Raw genomic sequence first — 14,694 nt, 5'->3', positions numbered from 1 at the left:
TTTTCTTCTAGGAGTTTTATGGTTTCGAGTCTTATATTCAAGTCTTTAATCCATTTTGACTTTATTTTTGTATGAAACAGTGGTCATGTTTCATTCTTTGGCATGTAAGCTGTCCCATTTTCCCAACATTTATGAAGAAACTTCCCCACTCCCGCTGTATATTCTTGCCCCCTTTGTCATAGATTAATTGACCATCTATGTGTGGATTTATATCTGGGCTCTGTGTTCCATACCATTAATCTTTGTGTCTGTTTTTGTGCCAGTATCATATTGTTTTGATTACTACAGCCTTGTAGGGTGGTTTGAAATCAGGAAGCATAATACTTCCAGCCTTGTTCTTCTTTCTCCTTTGGCTGTTTGGGGTCTTTTGCAGTTTCATCCAAATTCTAGGATTCTTTGTTCCAGTTCTGTGAAAAATGCCATTGCTATTTTGGTGGGCATTGCATTGAATCTGTAGATTGCTTTGGGTAGTATGGACATTTTACCAATATTAAGTCTTCCAATCCTTGAGCGTGATCTTTCCATTTATTTATGTCTTACTCAATTTCTTTCATCAGTGGCTTATAGTTTTCAGAGTACAGGTCTTTCAGTTCTTTGGTTTAATTTATTCCTAGGTATTTTATTCTTCTTGATGTGGTTATAAATGAGATTGTTTTCTTAATTTCTCTCTCAGATAGATTGTTACTAGTATACAGAAACTTGACATACGTTTTCTGTATGTCAATTTTGTATCCTGTAGTTTTACTGGATTCATTTTTTCATTCTAATATTATTTTTGGTTATTTATTTATTTATTTTTGTTTTTTTGATTGAACATGCTCAGTTTTAACAGTATAGTAGGGAAAGAAATAGAAATTGGTGGAGAAATAGAATTGGTTGAGGAACCAGAGTATGATTTAAGAAAATTCTTTCAAGAAGTTTAAAGTGAAAGAGAGGTTGTAGCCAGAGGAGAATGATGGAAAAAAATAGCAAGTTAAGCCTCTAAATAGTGTTGAAGCTACTACTAAAATGGTTTTGTTTTTCCAGAGTATACACTGGTTAGGCATTTGGAAGAGGCAGAATAGGAGTACCAAAACACTTGGGAAAAGTCAGGCTAAGATTCTGAATATTTATGAGTAAGGATTTACTGTAATTTCATGCCACTGAAGGGAAATGAAAATACTATTTTAAAAGAAATAAAAGTTGGTTTAACTGTTAATTAGGAAGATATTTTTTTTCTCATTCTCTGAAGGACAACTTTACATTGGTATGCAAGATAGTAAGGGATAATATCATTTTTCTTATTCAGGAGGTTTTTGTTAGTGTTTATTATAAACGTATTATACATTTTATCAGTATCAGAGTTGAACGTTAGTCACTACTACCCCATAAATAGGAACAAGACACAGAATAATGGAGACCTTTGGATGAGGAAAAGTGACTTTTTAGTTTTCTAGGTTAATAATAACATTATTAAAATTGCATTATCCCTATCTCACCCCCATGTCACATATGTTAATACCTAAAGTTACTTATGAAATTTTTTCTCCCAATTTTTTTTTTCTTTAAATAAGTTGGCTATTCACTTTCCATCAGAAGATATTCTCCTGGTAACAGCTTCTCCTGTTATTAAAGCAGTTACAAATTTCAAGCAGGTAAGAATCCTTTATATAACTTTCTTAGTCATATATATTTTTGTAATTTCAGTAACTTGCCCAGCAGTTAGTGTAATTATAGTTTTTAAATGTTTAAAATGATAAATGTTCTTTTGATGGTCATTTTAAAACCAAAGCCCAAAGTTTAGAATTATATTAAATACCAGGGCACCTGGGTGGCTCAGTTGGTTAAGGGTCTGACTCTGAATTTTGGCTCAGGTCATGATCTCACAGTTGGTGAGTTCGAGCCCCAAATTGGGTTTGCACTGGCAGGGTGGAGCCTGCTTATGTTTCTCTCTCTCCCTCTCTCTCTGCCCCTCTCCTGCTCTTGCTCTCCAAATAAATAAATAAATAAATAAATAAATAAATAAATAAAAGTATTATATTAAATACCAAAAGCACCCAACTGATGTTGAATTCCTAGTCTTGTTTTTCCTATCTTTTCCTCCCACTCAGTTACTTTTCAGAATTTTTTTTTTTTTTTAATTTTTTTTTCAATGTTTATTTATTTTTGGGACAGAGAGAGACAGAGCATGAACGGGGTAGGGGCAGAGACAGAGGGAGACACAGAATCGGAAACAGGCTCCAGGCTCTGAGCCATCAGCCCAGAGCCTGACATGGGGCTCGAACTCACGGACCGCGAGATCGTGACCTGGCTGAAGTCGGACGCTTAACCGACTGCGCCACCCAGGCGCCCCTTTTTTTTTTTTTTCAGAAATTTTTAAATAAAGCTCTTTTGAGGAAAAATGCTTTGCAAATGTAAATATGAATACCAATACATATATGTAATTATTATAAGTAGTTGTGTGTGTATAAATTGTGTGTTTGCATATCAGAAGAGTACTTCTCAGCTAAGTTTACACTTGTAGGTAATTAATGTTTCAGATGTGTAATAAGCATTTCAGAACACTTTGTAGTTCCATGAATTTATATTACACACATTATAGCATTGCATTAGGAGTCTAAGATCATTTGGGTCTTAGTGTTATAGAACAGTGATCTATAAACATTTTTGATCTGATACCTCACCTGTTAAAAAGTTTTGGCTGATCTTGTAACATACGTATATTTACATATTTATAAATTATGTATATACTATAGTGCTCTAATTATGAATGTTATAATGGCTATGCAAAAAAATTAAGGAAATCATACTTTACTGAAGTATTTCTTCTCATACTTCAGTGAAGAATACTACTATAGTCTTTAATACAAGTTTTCTTTTAGATCCTGATAATAAAATAAAACTTTCTCATGTTGTAAACCCCTAAGACCAAGGGTAATTTAGTGTGATATGTTTTTCCTTTATAACCTTCTTAGAGATATGTAAGATATCTTACTACTGAGGTATGGCCAAAGGACTTAAGGGATTGGGAGAACTAGAAAACAAATTGTGGCTATTAATCTCTAATGGGAAAAAAAAATCAATTATAGGCTAGGAGCACATACATAAGAGAAAGATGTTTGGCTGTGTCTTATAAGTGTTTTTCTGGAAGACTTAATTCAGTGTGACTATTCCAGAGTTATAAGACTTGACTTAAATTTTTGCTGATTTTGTAAATTTTGTATAATAGAAGAAAAACAGTTTTGGATTCTAGGCCTACCTGTTATTTACTGGCTGTGTAGCCTTGGCAAATCTCTGTATCTAAGTTGTTTCACTTCTAATATTAGGATAGTATCTTCCTTGTTTACTTGAAGGAGGTTGGGAGTTTAAGATATACTAATATATGTGAAAATGAATTGGAATAACATTATGCAAATGTCAGTTATTCTTAATATTCAGAAGTAGGAAATTGCATCCTTTTTATCATTTATTGAACATCTATATTACGTATGAGCCAGTGTGCTAAGCACCCAGAAGACAGATTGAAAGTATAGAACATACACCAAAAAGTCACTAATGGTCATCTCTGGAGTTGGGGGATGGCAGTCGTAGTGGGGTAGTGTGAGATTTAGGGAAGAGTAAGAGGGACACTTTATTTTATATTAGGTATTGTTTGTTTAATGTTAAAGAACATGTTTTCATGGCATGTGTAATTTCTAAAGGAGAAAAAAGATTAATAATAACATGTTACTTATGGAGTACTTGCTATGTACCAAACACTCTTCTAAATGTTTTAAATACATTAACTTATTTAATCCTTAAAGTAATCCTATGAAGTGGGTTCTTATATTATCCCCACTTACAGATGAGGTAAATGAGTCAGTGAGGCTGGGTAAATCTCCAAGGTGTGTATAGATAGGTTTTAAATTCAGGTTGGCTCTGTAACCCTCATGGTTAATGAGTAGCACTTTCTCAGAATGGTAACAAATCTGCAAGACAAAGTTATCATTATAATGTGGTAATTATCCTTATAGTGGCAAAAAAAAATTGCGGTTGTATTGCAATATATACGTATTTATTTTTATAAATATATTGTGAATGAGTGTCAGAGCCTGCCTTTGAGATCAAGAAAGGCTTTACATAGGAGAGTGGATTGAAACTGAGACTGAAAGAATAAGTAGGTCTTGCCATGTTTGCAAGAGGTTGAATGGAGGCAGGCATGTGCCAAGGTGATGAAAGTATATGACTATATAATATGTTGTAATAGGTTTCAGTTCTGCTGGAATGTAAATTCAGTGCTGAACCAATAGTCAGAGGGCAGACCATGGTGGGCTTGTGTGCTATGATGTGGAATTGTATTTTATCCAAAATTTAGATGATGCCAAACTTTTGGAGTATTTTCAGCAGGTGAGAACACTGAATTGGAGATATAACAGGTTGGTATTCATCATTGTCTCAGTACCAGCTCAGCCATAGACATTGGCTGCAATTTCCCAGGGAGAAGAGCCCAATAATAGTGTTCTAATGAACACCGACATTTAAAGGAAGATCAAAGAGAAAGGAAGCCCTGAAAATGGGCACCCTATTTATTAGTCTTAAGTCAGAGAGGAAAACTATGAGAGAAGAAGAGTTTGTTTCCCTGAAGCCAAAGATGGCAAAAGTTTAATTAAGTGCAGTGGTCAGTGGTGTCAGATCCAAGGATAGCAGGTAAGATAATGACTCAAAAGTGCCTATATCTAGTAAATTATTGGTGACTTTGAGACAGTTTACACCATTTTCAGAAATTAGTGGGGGGTAACTCTAAAATGGCAGTAACGATAAACTTTTCTCTTTTGAAATTTAGCTGCAAAAGGAGAAGATAGGGTGGCAGCAAATAGAGAACGTGAAGACTAGCATTAAGTTGAGTTTTATTCTTTTTTTTTTTTTTTTTTTTTTTTTACTGTTGATTTATTCTTAGAGTGAGCGAGCACATGAGCAGGGGAGGGGCAGAGAGAGGGAGACACAGAATCTGAAGCAGGCTCCAGGCTCTGACCTGTCAGCACAGAGCTCGATGTGGGGCTCGAACTCATGAACCACAAGATCATGACCTGCGCCAAAGTCACATGCTTAACCAACTGAGCCACCCAGGTGCCCCGAGTTTTATTCTTTTAAGGTGGAAGACACGTTAGCGTGTTTACCTATTGAGATTTAGAAACCAGTAGGAAAGGCTGAAGATGAAGGAAAGCAAGGAGTACATAATAAGGAAGGAGTCCTGAGGAGGTGAGAGATGATGGCATATAGAGCACAGATTACTGGATTCACCTTGAAAAGGTAGAAATGGGTCATGGAAGGTGGACTGTAGTACGGAAATGTATAGATGGTGGGAAAGAAGTCATAAGAGTTCTTAGTAGTCTCTTTGAGCCAAGAAGTAAAGTGATTTGCTGGGAGTGCTGAGGATAGAATGTGTTTTGGAAGCATTAGAATGGTGAACGTTTAGAAAAATCACCAAGGGTTGGAAGATGTTACTCTGATGTTACTCTTGTCACTACATTGACACATAAACACTGATGGTTTAAAAAAGCCTTGGTGGCTAAACTGAACTAGTGGTCTTGTATTCTTCACTTCCAGGCACTCAGTGAAATAAATTAAAGCCAGTAAACAATGGTAATTTTATTAAATCCTGACTCTTCAGTGCACGTCTTTTTAATGTTCTGTGTGATGAGATGGGATGTATGCATAAAGCACTTGTTCCACATATGGGGCTAGGAGGGAAAAGCAGTTGTGCAGTTGCTGAGTTGCAAGAGGAATTAATTACCCTTTTTGTGGAATACCAATTTTACTTGAAAGAACAACTGACAAACTAATTTCATATTTGGAAAATGAGTGAAAACAAGTGACAGTATTTGTTGCCAGGATAACAAAATTAGAGCTTTTAGGCCAATATAAGAATTTTGGAAAACTCCTATTCTTCACTGTGAGGCTCACGGTACTTAAAGACTTTCCTGATGAGATTGTTGGTGACAATAATGAATGTGGTTTTTGATATTGTATTGAGTTGAAATTAACATGTGGAAGATCTCCATAACTTTGTGAACCCCTATTGTCCAGATGACAAATGTGATGTTACACGATCCAAAGTGCAGGATAGACCAATAGATTTCACAGTAGTAGGGTATGAAAAATTCTTTGATAACGGTTTCAAATTCTACACTGCAACTAATCTTTAAGAAACCACACTTGTTGAGTTTTAGTATAACATCAAAGAAGAATATACAATTCTCTAAAAAGGCTGCACATCTCTGTCAGCCTGAACTGTCTTCATAAATTTTAACCAAATTAACATACTGCAATAGTTTGAATGCAGATGCAGAGTATGGAAGCAGTTTGAATGCAAAAGCAGATCTATTAAGACCGGATATTAAAGACATTTGTAAAAATGCAAAACTGCCATTCTTCTCACTTAATTTGTTTTGGAAAAAAAAGTTACTCTTATTAAAAGGAGATTATATCTGTTTAACATGTATTGGATCTATTCTTAAGTGAATTAAGAAATGTTTTAAATTTTTCAGTTTTCATTTCTAGTAGTTGCAAATATCACTGAGTTTAACTTACACAGACTAAAGTTCTTTGGAGTCCTCAGTCCATTGTAAGAATATAAAGGGAGAGTCTTGAGACTGAAACGTTTGAGAACTGGTAGGGCCATGTAGTAGGTCTTACAAGTAGTATTGAAGGGGTGGCTGAGGTCAAATACTAGTCTGCAAGGTGTGGTCCTTCCACTGCATACTGGGTATAGGACTGGAGAAAGCAGGTTGTTCAATCTGTGGTTGTGAGTTTTCAGGGTAATTAATGGTTAAAGACAAGAGAGCAAGGAAATATAAGTGGGCAAAACACGAAATGATCTACAATGGAGTCTTGGCTGCATAGGAAGAAAAGTGAATCCAAGAGGATGCTGATGGTTTTGGACAACAGGAAAGAGTCCAAAGACTAGATCACAATAAAGTTAGTAAGTAGAGAAAACTATAAGGATACAGAAACAGACTAGCTGTGCAATTAAAATATGCAGAAGTAAGTAGAGTTAGCCCTCATTTTCCAGGCTAGGAAACTAAGGTGCAGTTACTTGGCTGACTTGCCCCAGCGGTAGGATTGTCATTTGAGTTCAAGTCTTAAAATGCGAGTTAGCCCTTTTTTCACTGTATACAGTACAGTTGGCCGACGTTCTTGTTTTATGAACATTAAGTAGTATATGAAAAGAAATGAAAATATTTTCATTATTTAAAATTCTTAAAAGGAAATATTTTTTTCAAAATTTACATTTTCACCTTTTTGATTTAATACAGGTTTCTAAAGTATTGGAGGAATTTGATGTTGAAGAGCAACCGAATACCATGTTAGAAAATCGCTTTCCCAACATTAAGGTTATAGAATCTGGAGTAAAGCAACTGAAGAGTAAAGAACATGTAAGAAGTTGTTGTTGTTTTTTTTTTTTAATTTTGTTAAATGTTTATTTTTGAGAGAGAGAGGCAGAGCACAATTAGGGGAGGGGCGGAGAGAGAGGGGGACATAGAATCCAAAGCAGGCTCCAGGCTCTGAGCTGTCAGTGCAGAGCCCGACATGGGGCTCGAATCCACGAACTACAAGATAATGACCCAAGCTGAAGTTGGACACCCAACTGACTGAGTCACCCAAGCATCCCTAGAAGATGTTTTTCTTAATGATGGTCCATTGTTAAATATTGATGAGCTTTCCCTGCTTTCTTTTGAACCCATCTGTACCCCCACCACTACTAAGGTTCCTAGCATATAAAGTTTAGTAACATTGATTTCTTTTTATTAGGAAAATTTATACTTTTTCTGAATTTATTGGGATTATATAATTAGTTTGATTTAACATTTTAGGTTTTACATTTCAAATTAGCATTAACATTTACATAGTGTCTGTTGTGTTCTGGACACTGCAATAAGTGCTGGGATACAACAGGAACGTTACAGTGAACTTGGCCTGGGAGGTCTCATTGTCATAGGGAATATAGACATGCACATGTATTAATTTTATATACATGTGAAAAGCACAGTCACTGAAGTATTATCAAAGCTCTGATATTAGGGATTTTGGAGGACCTCACAGAAGGAGAAAATGTTTGAACTGGGTTTAAAAGGTGGGTGAATTAAGAGTTCTTAATTAAGGACATTGTAGGAAAACGAGGTTGCTTGTTCACAAACCCAAAGAAAAGCAGCACGTGAAAGAATAACATCGTCAGAGGTACTGTGGTGGAGATAAAGAGAGGAGATTGGCAGACTAGGGCAAACAAATAGGACTGTGAAGAGCTGTTTACATCATGCCAAGATGATTTATTTTACAGTCAGTGGAGAAATAAAGTGGAAGCAGGGATGGTAATATATTCTTTTAGGAAGACAGATCTGATACCAATGTTGAGGATGAAATGGGGTGGAGTGAGTGATAGTTCCAGCAACCAAACCAGAAGGTGGTTGCAATAGTCCAAACTGATAGAAGGTCTGAACGAAGACAAGAACTGTGTATTTGGAAAGAATGGCGCAGATATGAGTGAGATTTCTCCTGTAAACTTAGCAGGACTCAGTAACCCATTGGATGTGGGAATGAATAAGGCAGTCGAAGGAAACATGTTGTCAGATGATTAACAATATCCTCAGGTGAGCTTTAGGCAAGATGAGAAGTAGGGTTTCTAGTTGTTTCTCTACAGCAGCTCTAATTTTTCACCCTTATGGAGAAAACACATACATAATACATTTGAAACACAAATAATTTGACAGTAAAAAAATAAGAAAAAGGACTAAATTTTATGAGAAAAAAATAAAAAATCTGAATCCCAAAACTGGAATAAATTTCTAACATTTACAGTAGTACATATCCTATATAACATCCATGTCCATTAATTTGTAAATTGAGGTGGGCTCAAATGTAGACTAATAAATTGTGAGGGAATTTATATTAGGGCATTTGAATAAATCCGAATGCCACCCATTACCATTTGAAGTGTCCTGTATGAGCTCATGTCTATATTCTCTTATTTGTCCTTTATATTCTTTGATGAATTAGAGATTGTGTGTTTTATCTTCATGTCTACTTCCAAAAATTTAGCAGTAGCCAATGAAAGGAGTTTTTGTGTTTGTTTTTACAACATAAAATGTAAATTATTTTTTAAATTTGGTCAGTGTCTGTTAATTACTGTTTGTCAGATAAAATTCCCACCACATTACATTATCTTCAGAAAGAACTGCATAGAATTTCTGTATGCGTTATACTGTGTTGAATTATCAGTTTTATGTATTTGTTATGCAGCTGAAGAGTTACAGTGGGTAACCAATGGCTCAGTGGGTATCAAGTGCTATCTTATGATTTGCTATGTTTTATAAGTCAAACACATGTCACAGTGTTAATCTCTAAACCATTCCAACAAAGTCTTGTGTCATAGTCACATGTGTGTGTATATATACATACACATACATATATGCTTATTAAAAGCTCCTACTTATGTGCAGATTTCCATTTGATTTTAAAGAATAAAAACAATGAATCACAAATACATATTTTTAGACTCAATAATATTATTAAAAATTAATATAAATGACTTTAAAAGCTAGTACATGTTAGGATTTAAGGTTAATATGTTTTTCACTTAATATGAAAATATCCCCAAAGAACATTTGTTTGTGGTTAGGTGATTGTTATTTGTACTTAAGAAGAATGCATGCACGTGCAAACTGGGGAGGTAGAGTGGGGGAGAGAGAGATTGAGATATTGAGATTCTTAGAATCTATGCTCAGCACAGAACCTGACATGGGGCTTGATCCCATGACACAGGAATCATGACCCTGAGCCAAAATCAAGAGTCAGGTACTTAACAGACTGAGCCACCCAAGCTTCCCAAACACTTTTAATATTTTTAGATTAAGAAGACCTAATGTAACCTTTTTTACTGCACTGTACTCCTCTGTACCCATAACAAATATTAAGGTATGATGCCATTAGAATTATTAGATCTTCCTACAGTAACTTCCATTGAGATCAGAAATATTAAGGCCTACCTCAGGTATAATATGATCAGAATGCTTGATTTAAAAATTTCTGAATGTTTAGTTTTTAACCTGAGGTCAACATACCTCCCTGAATATAATAAGATTCCCTAAGTTTTAGGCAAAATCTGGTGTGAATGTATGTTTTTTTTCCAGGGAAGAAAGACTGTTTTGCCCTAGATTCTCAAAATGGTTCATGGCCCTAAAATGATGGTGAATCACTGGGTTGGAGAATGCATTCTCATGTTTACTCTGATTTGCAATTGCTGTGACAACGTATTGAGTGCCACCAAGAGGCAACCTTAATGTATTTTTTTGCTTTTGTCTTACTGAATTTTGTATTTAAAATGAAACTGTACCCATGTATAAATATGTTTCTCCTCTCACCTTCCTTGCCCTGTTTTTACAGTGCATTTTAACAGGAGATGGCAGTCAGCATGTATATAAGAAACTCTGTCTGTGTGCTGGAGCTAAGCCAAAGTTGATATGTGAAGGAAATCCTTATGTATTAGGAATCCGCGATACAGACAGTGCTCAGGTAACGTTCTGAGATGGGGCCACGGGAAAGGAACATGAATATTTCATAGACTTCCTTTATTTGAATCAAAGTATTCCACTTACATTGTTAATTCTTAAATTACAGAAGAGGTTTGTTTTGTGATCCATAAACCAGAAAATAGTTATAATGTTTTATTATTGCCAATTTCAGTTTGGTTGTAGCTGATAATTTTTCCTGTTTTTAGTCCCATGCTGATGTTCTGCGTTCTTTCCATTGTGCACTATCCCAGATATAATGACTAAGCTGAAGATTATAACTTAACTTATACACACGTTCATTACTGTATTTTGATTGGGAATAGTGATTTGTAGCCTAAATAATGTAGCAATGTTTTTCCACAAAGGTAAGGCATATCCCAAACTTACTGTACTCCTTAGCAAAGAAATTATTATTCAGAAGATCTTTGTGGTCCAGAATCATGACAATCCCAGAACTAAAAAATTCATTTGGTTTATTGTTCTGCTCAAGAACCATAGTAAACTATCCCAGTAAGGTGAAAACTGTGTGGAACCTTCTACAACTTCTGATAATTTATTGCAGGGTTTCAGGGTTTATTGACCCTTCTTGCCAAGAAGCTCTTCCTGGTTTCCAGTCATAATACTTTGTCTTACCTGTAGCTTATTGTTGTAGTTCTGTCCCTAAGGTGATAATTTTATGTATACTAATGATATTTTATATTCTTGAAATTGATGTTTTCTTTCAATCTTTCTTAATTTAAAACTTTTTTAAAGCTTATTATTTTGAGAGAGAGAGAGAGAGAGAGAGAGAGTGTGTGTGTGTGTGTGTGTGTGTGAGCAGATGAGTGGCAGGGAGAGAAGGAAAGAAAATCCCAAGTAGGCTCTGTGCTGTCAGTGCAGAGCCCAACATGGGGCTCGATCCTACAAACCATGAGCATAGCTGTGTTCCAGCGAGGCTGCCTACATACATGAATTCACTGACTGCTTATGATAATACTGTGTGACAGTATTACTCCCAATTTACAAATAGCAAACTCCAATAGATTAATTATTTACCTATACTTAAATAGCTGTTATCAGAAGTACAATATAAACTTACGCCATTCATCTCCACATCCAGTGCTTTTAACAGATCTTTCTTATTTACTGTCCTCAGAGAAAGGCTGACTGAAATTAACTTAATGTTTTTTTTTTTTTTTTTCTGGTAGAATTTTAAGCCAGTCAGTTTCAGTGATTATTTATTGAATATTACAATAAGTTTTTGGGTGAATTTAATAGAAATGGTAACTTGACATGGTAGGAAGAGGAAATTTAGCTATTGAGATGTCATCCTGATCCAGTGGGACTATTGTGTACTTTCAAAAGTGCCATAAAAATGACCATGGCTTCCCTAAGCTCATTGTGATAATTTTTTTTAGGGGGCAGAAGAGGGGGGTAGAGCCATCAATTAATTGTCTTATGATAAGAAAGTAGCATTTTTTTTTTTAATTTAGGCATTATCGTGCCTGCTCTTAACAGCTTTATTTACATTATCCTAATGCTTACAGAGACGTAATGAAATACAGTCACTTCTTGCTTCCATTTATATTGAAGAAGCTGAGGCACAGAAGGGTTAAGCAACTTGGCCAAGTTACTAACTGGGGGAAGTTAGCAACTCCAGGGACTCTTAACCACCAAGCTGTTGTGCTTCTCATTCCTGTAAGTTTCGGTGTTGAGTGAGTCCAGGGAAGTGCCAACTGACAGACTAGAAGAAAAGGAATAACCCTGTATGTATACAGATCAGTGTCATGTTAGTAAGTTGGTTTGATCAAGTAGTTAGGAATGTGATGAACTAAAGCTGGTGCCTCTTGCTGCAATTCTGAAGTACTTTAGATGTAATGACGTAAAAAGTCAAATCATAAGAGGCCTTGCTATAAAGGCAGTTTGTGTGACAGATAGAGGAAAACATTTGTAATATTGGGAGGGTGTGTCCTGGCAGAGTGCGAAAGTGAGATTTTTGTTCCTTTGTAAATCAGGTAAAATTCGTACAATTTTAAGAATATTATCAGTGAAGCCTTTCTTCAAGCATTGCCCACTATTACAAAACACTATCTCATTTTCTTTTTAATATAGGAATTTCAGAAACAGCTTACTAAAGCTAAAAGAATAATGATCATAGGGAATGGTGGCATTGCACTTGAACTAGTGTAAGTATATATTTTTAAATATCATTTAAACACTATGACTCATAATTGTTGGCAGACTAGAAAACATCCTGTTCTGAAATTCAAAGATAAATAGAACAGGTTTTTCATAGATTTTCAAGGAGAAAAAAATCCATTTTATATTTTTAGCTTCATGGAATTCATAGTTGTAGAAATGTCATTGTAAAACATGAGTTTAGGGAAGGTTTTAGGTCTCAAGGGGTCACAGGTGACTGGACAGATGTGATCCATACATGTGTTTGGTAGGCATGTACTATATTGAAAAACAATTTAAATGTGCACACCTTTAGAGATTTCTAGTCACAGTATCTACCCGTTTTATTGTTTACACCCATCCTGCTTCATTCATTTATAATGCTACCTGTTGGGCCCATGAAACCCACAGTGTGTTTGACTCCCTATTTCAAGATGTGGTACTCCCAGCTCTTGTTTTTTTGGAAGTTGAAAAATGTGAACCCATCAGTTAATGTGAAATACTATCTTAAAATGATATTTCAAGTTTAAAGAACACTGAGGAATAAATATCCTGCTATGGTCTACAGAGCATTCATTTTCTTTATGATTTTATCTTCCATTGGATGGCTGAGATGGAATAGTCTGGACATTTTTAGGGCAGAATGTTGAGTCCAACTACAAAGAGGACAAATTTGAATCAAAGTAATGAATTTGCCAAAGCTTTGTCCATTCCTATTCGCAGACTAGGTTTTTGCTCTTCTTTTTGACAGGATAGTGATTCCCAGTGGAAGCTTCTAAGAGTTCCTAGATTGCCTGAGTACTAGAGATGGCAATCATTCTTGTAATTATGAAATTTATGGCACTGTATGGAGAACAGAGAAAAAAACTGGAGATTCAAAATCACACAGGTCTAAGAAGGAGGCACAGGACAAATTTTCTCCATCAGCTATCACCAAAAGTGTAATTTAATACTATTATTATTTACACTGGAAAATTTTCTTGCATTCAGAAATGCTCAGTCTTAAAACATGTAATCCTATTCCTCATTTTCTTGAGGTTGGAGATACAAGACTAATCGGACAAAGCTTATAATTTTGTATTGAATAAACTCTGATAGTTTAAGAAAGGCTGCATATAATGCGATTGTCTCCGCTTAGGTCCACTGAATGATCAGGTGTTTCATCTCATGGTGAAAAATGCTATATACAAACCCTTTTTGCTCTTTAATAGCCCTTGTGTTCCCTTGAGGCTAATGCTGATTTTCTTCAGTGTACTTTTATTTCAATTACTACTTCTGTTTTCTTCTTTACTAGTGTAGGTTAATCTTTTCAGACATTCTTTTAATGATTTCAAAAAACCATAATACTTCACTGTTTATTTTTTAAAAGTGGTTTTAAAAATGAAAGTATTTCCTGTTTCAGATTCTGTGTCTCCCTCTGACCCTCCCCCGTTCATGCTCTGTCTCTCTTTGTCTCAAAAATCAATAAATGTTAAAAAAAAAAAAAATTAAAGTATTTCTACTATATATGTGATACTACCTCCATGGTTATGTATGTCGCTGAGGGCATGGTTCATAGTCTAAGGGCATCTTGTGAGGTAGGACGTGTATAGATGTTACTCGCGGTTACTTATAATTGTGGCCTACTAGTCAAGCATTAGTATTTTAAACTATATTGATACTGTGTTATACTATTATATTACTTTAAAATTTTAAAAAAATGGTAGAGGAGTTTCTCAATAAAAACTAAGGAAAGTGTTTCATAATAACTATGTGCCTATATGTAAATTAAAATATGAAATTTATTACTGAATGTGTATTCTACTTTCTGCTCATCAGCAATCCTATGTGATCTGAGCAACATAGAATATTCACCAAATAATCTGAAATTTAGTAACTAAATATTTTTTTCTGCGGTAAGGGAGCAGTTGTCACAAAGCATGAATGTCAGGTGACCTGAAATCAGATGTACTAAACCTTTTTTTCTATCATTTATTTATTGATTAGTTTGAATCATTTATTTATTGAGAAG

The 14,694-nt window shown here is 35.0% G+C and overlaps 1 protein-coding gene across 1 annotated transcript in view; it reads left to right on the top strand.

Moving 5' to 3' along the window:
• LOC123589986 (pyridine nucleotide-disulfide oxidoreductase domain-containing protein 1) overlaps positions 1 to 14,694 on the top strand; it is a 29,294-nt gene that overhangs the window by 2,979 nt on the left and 11,621 nt on the right. The window contains exons 2-5 of the mRNA XM_045462675.1: positions 1,554 to 1,634; positions 7,275 to 7,394; positions 10,399 to 10,527; positions 12,618 to 12,691. Of these exons, the coding sequence (XP_045318631.1) occupies positions 1,554 to 1,634; positions 7,275 to 7,394; positions 10,399 to 10,527; positions 12,618 to 12,691 (404 nt within the window). The remainder of the gene's footprint in view (positions 1 to 1,553; positions 1,635 to 7,274; positions 7,395 to 10,398; positions 10,528 to 12,617; positions 12,692 to 14,694) is intronic.

Source organism: Leopardus geoffroyi, chromosome B4 (assembly GCF_018350155.1).
Source record: "Leopardus geoffroyi isolate Oge1 chromosome B4, O.geoffroyi_Oge1_pat1.0, whole genome shotgun sequence".
Taxonomy (NCBI): domain Eukaryota; kingdom Metazoa; phylum Chordata; class Mammalia; order Carnivora; family Felidae; genus Leopardus; species Leopardus geoffroyi.
Note: the sequence above shows the minus strand (reverse complement) of the source record. Positions and strands in the feature narration are given on the sequence as shown.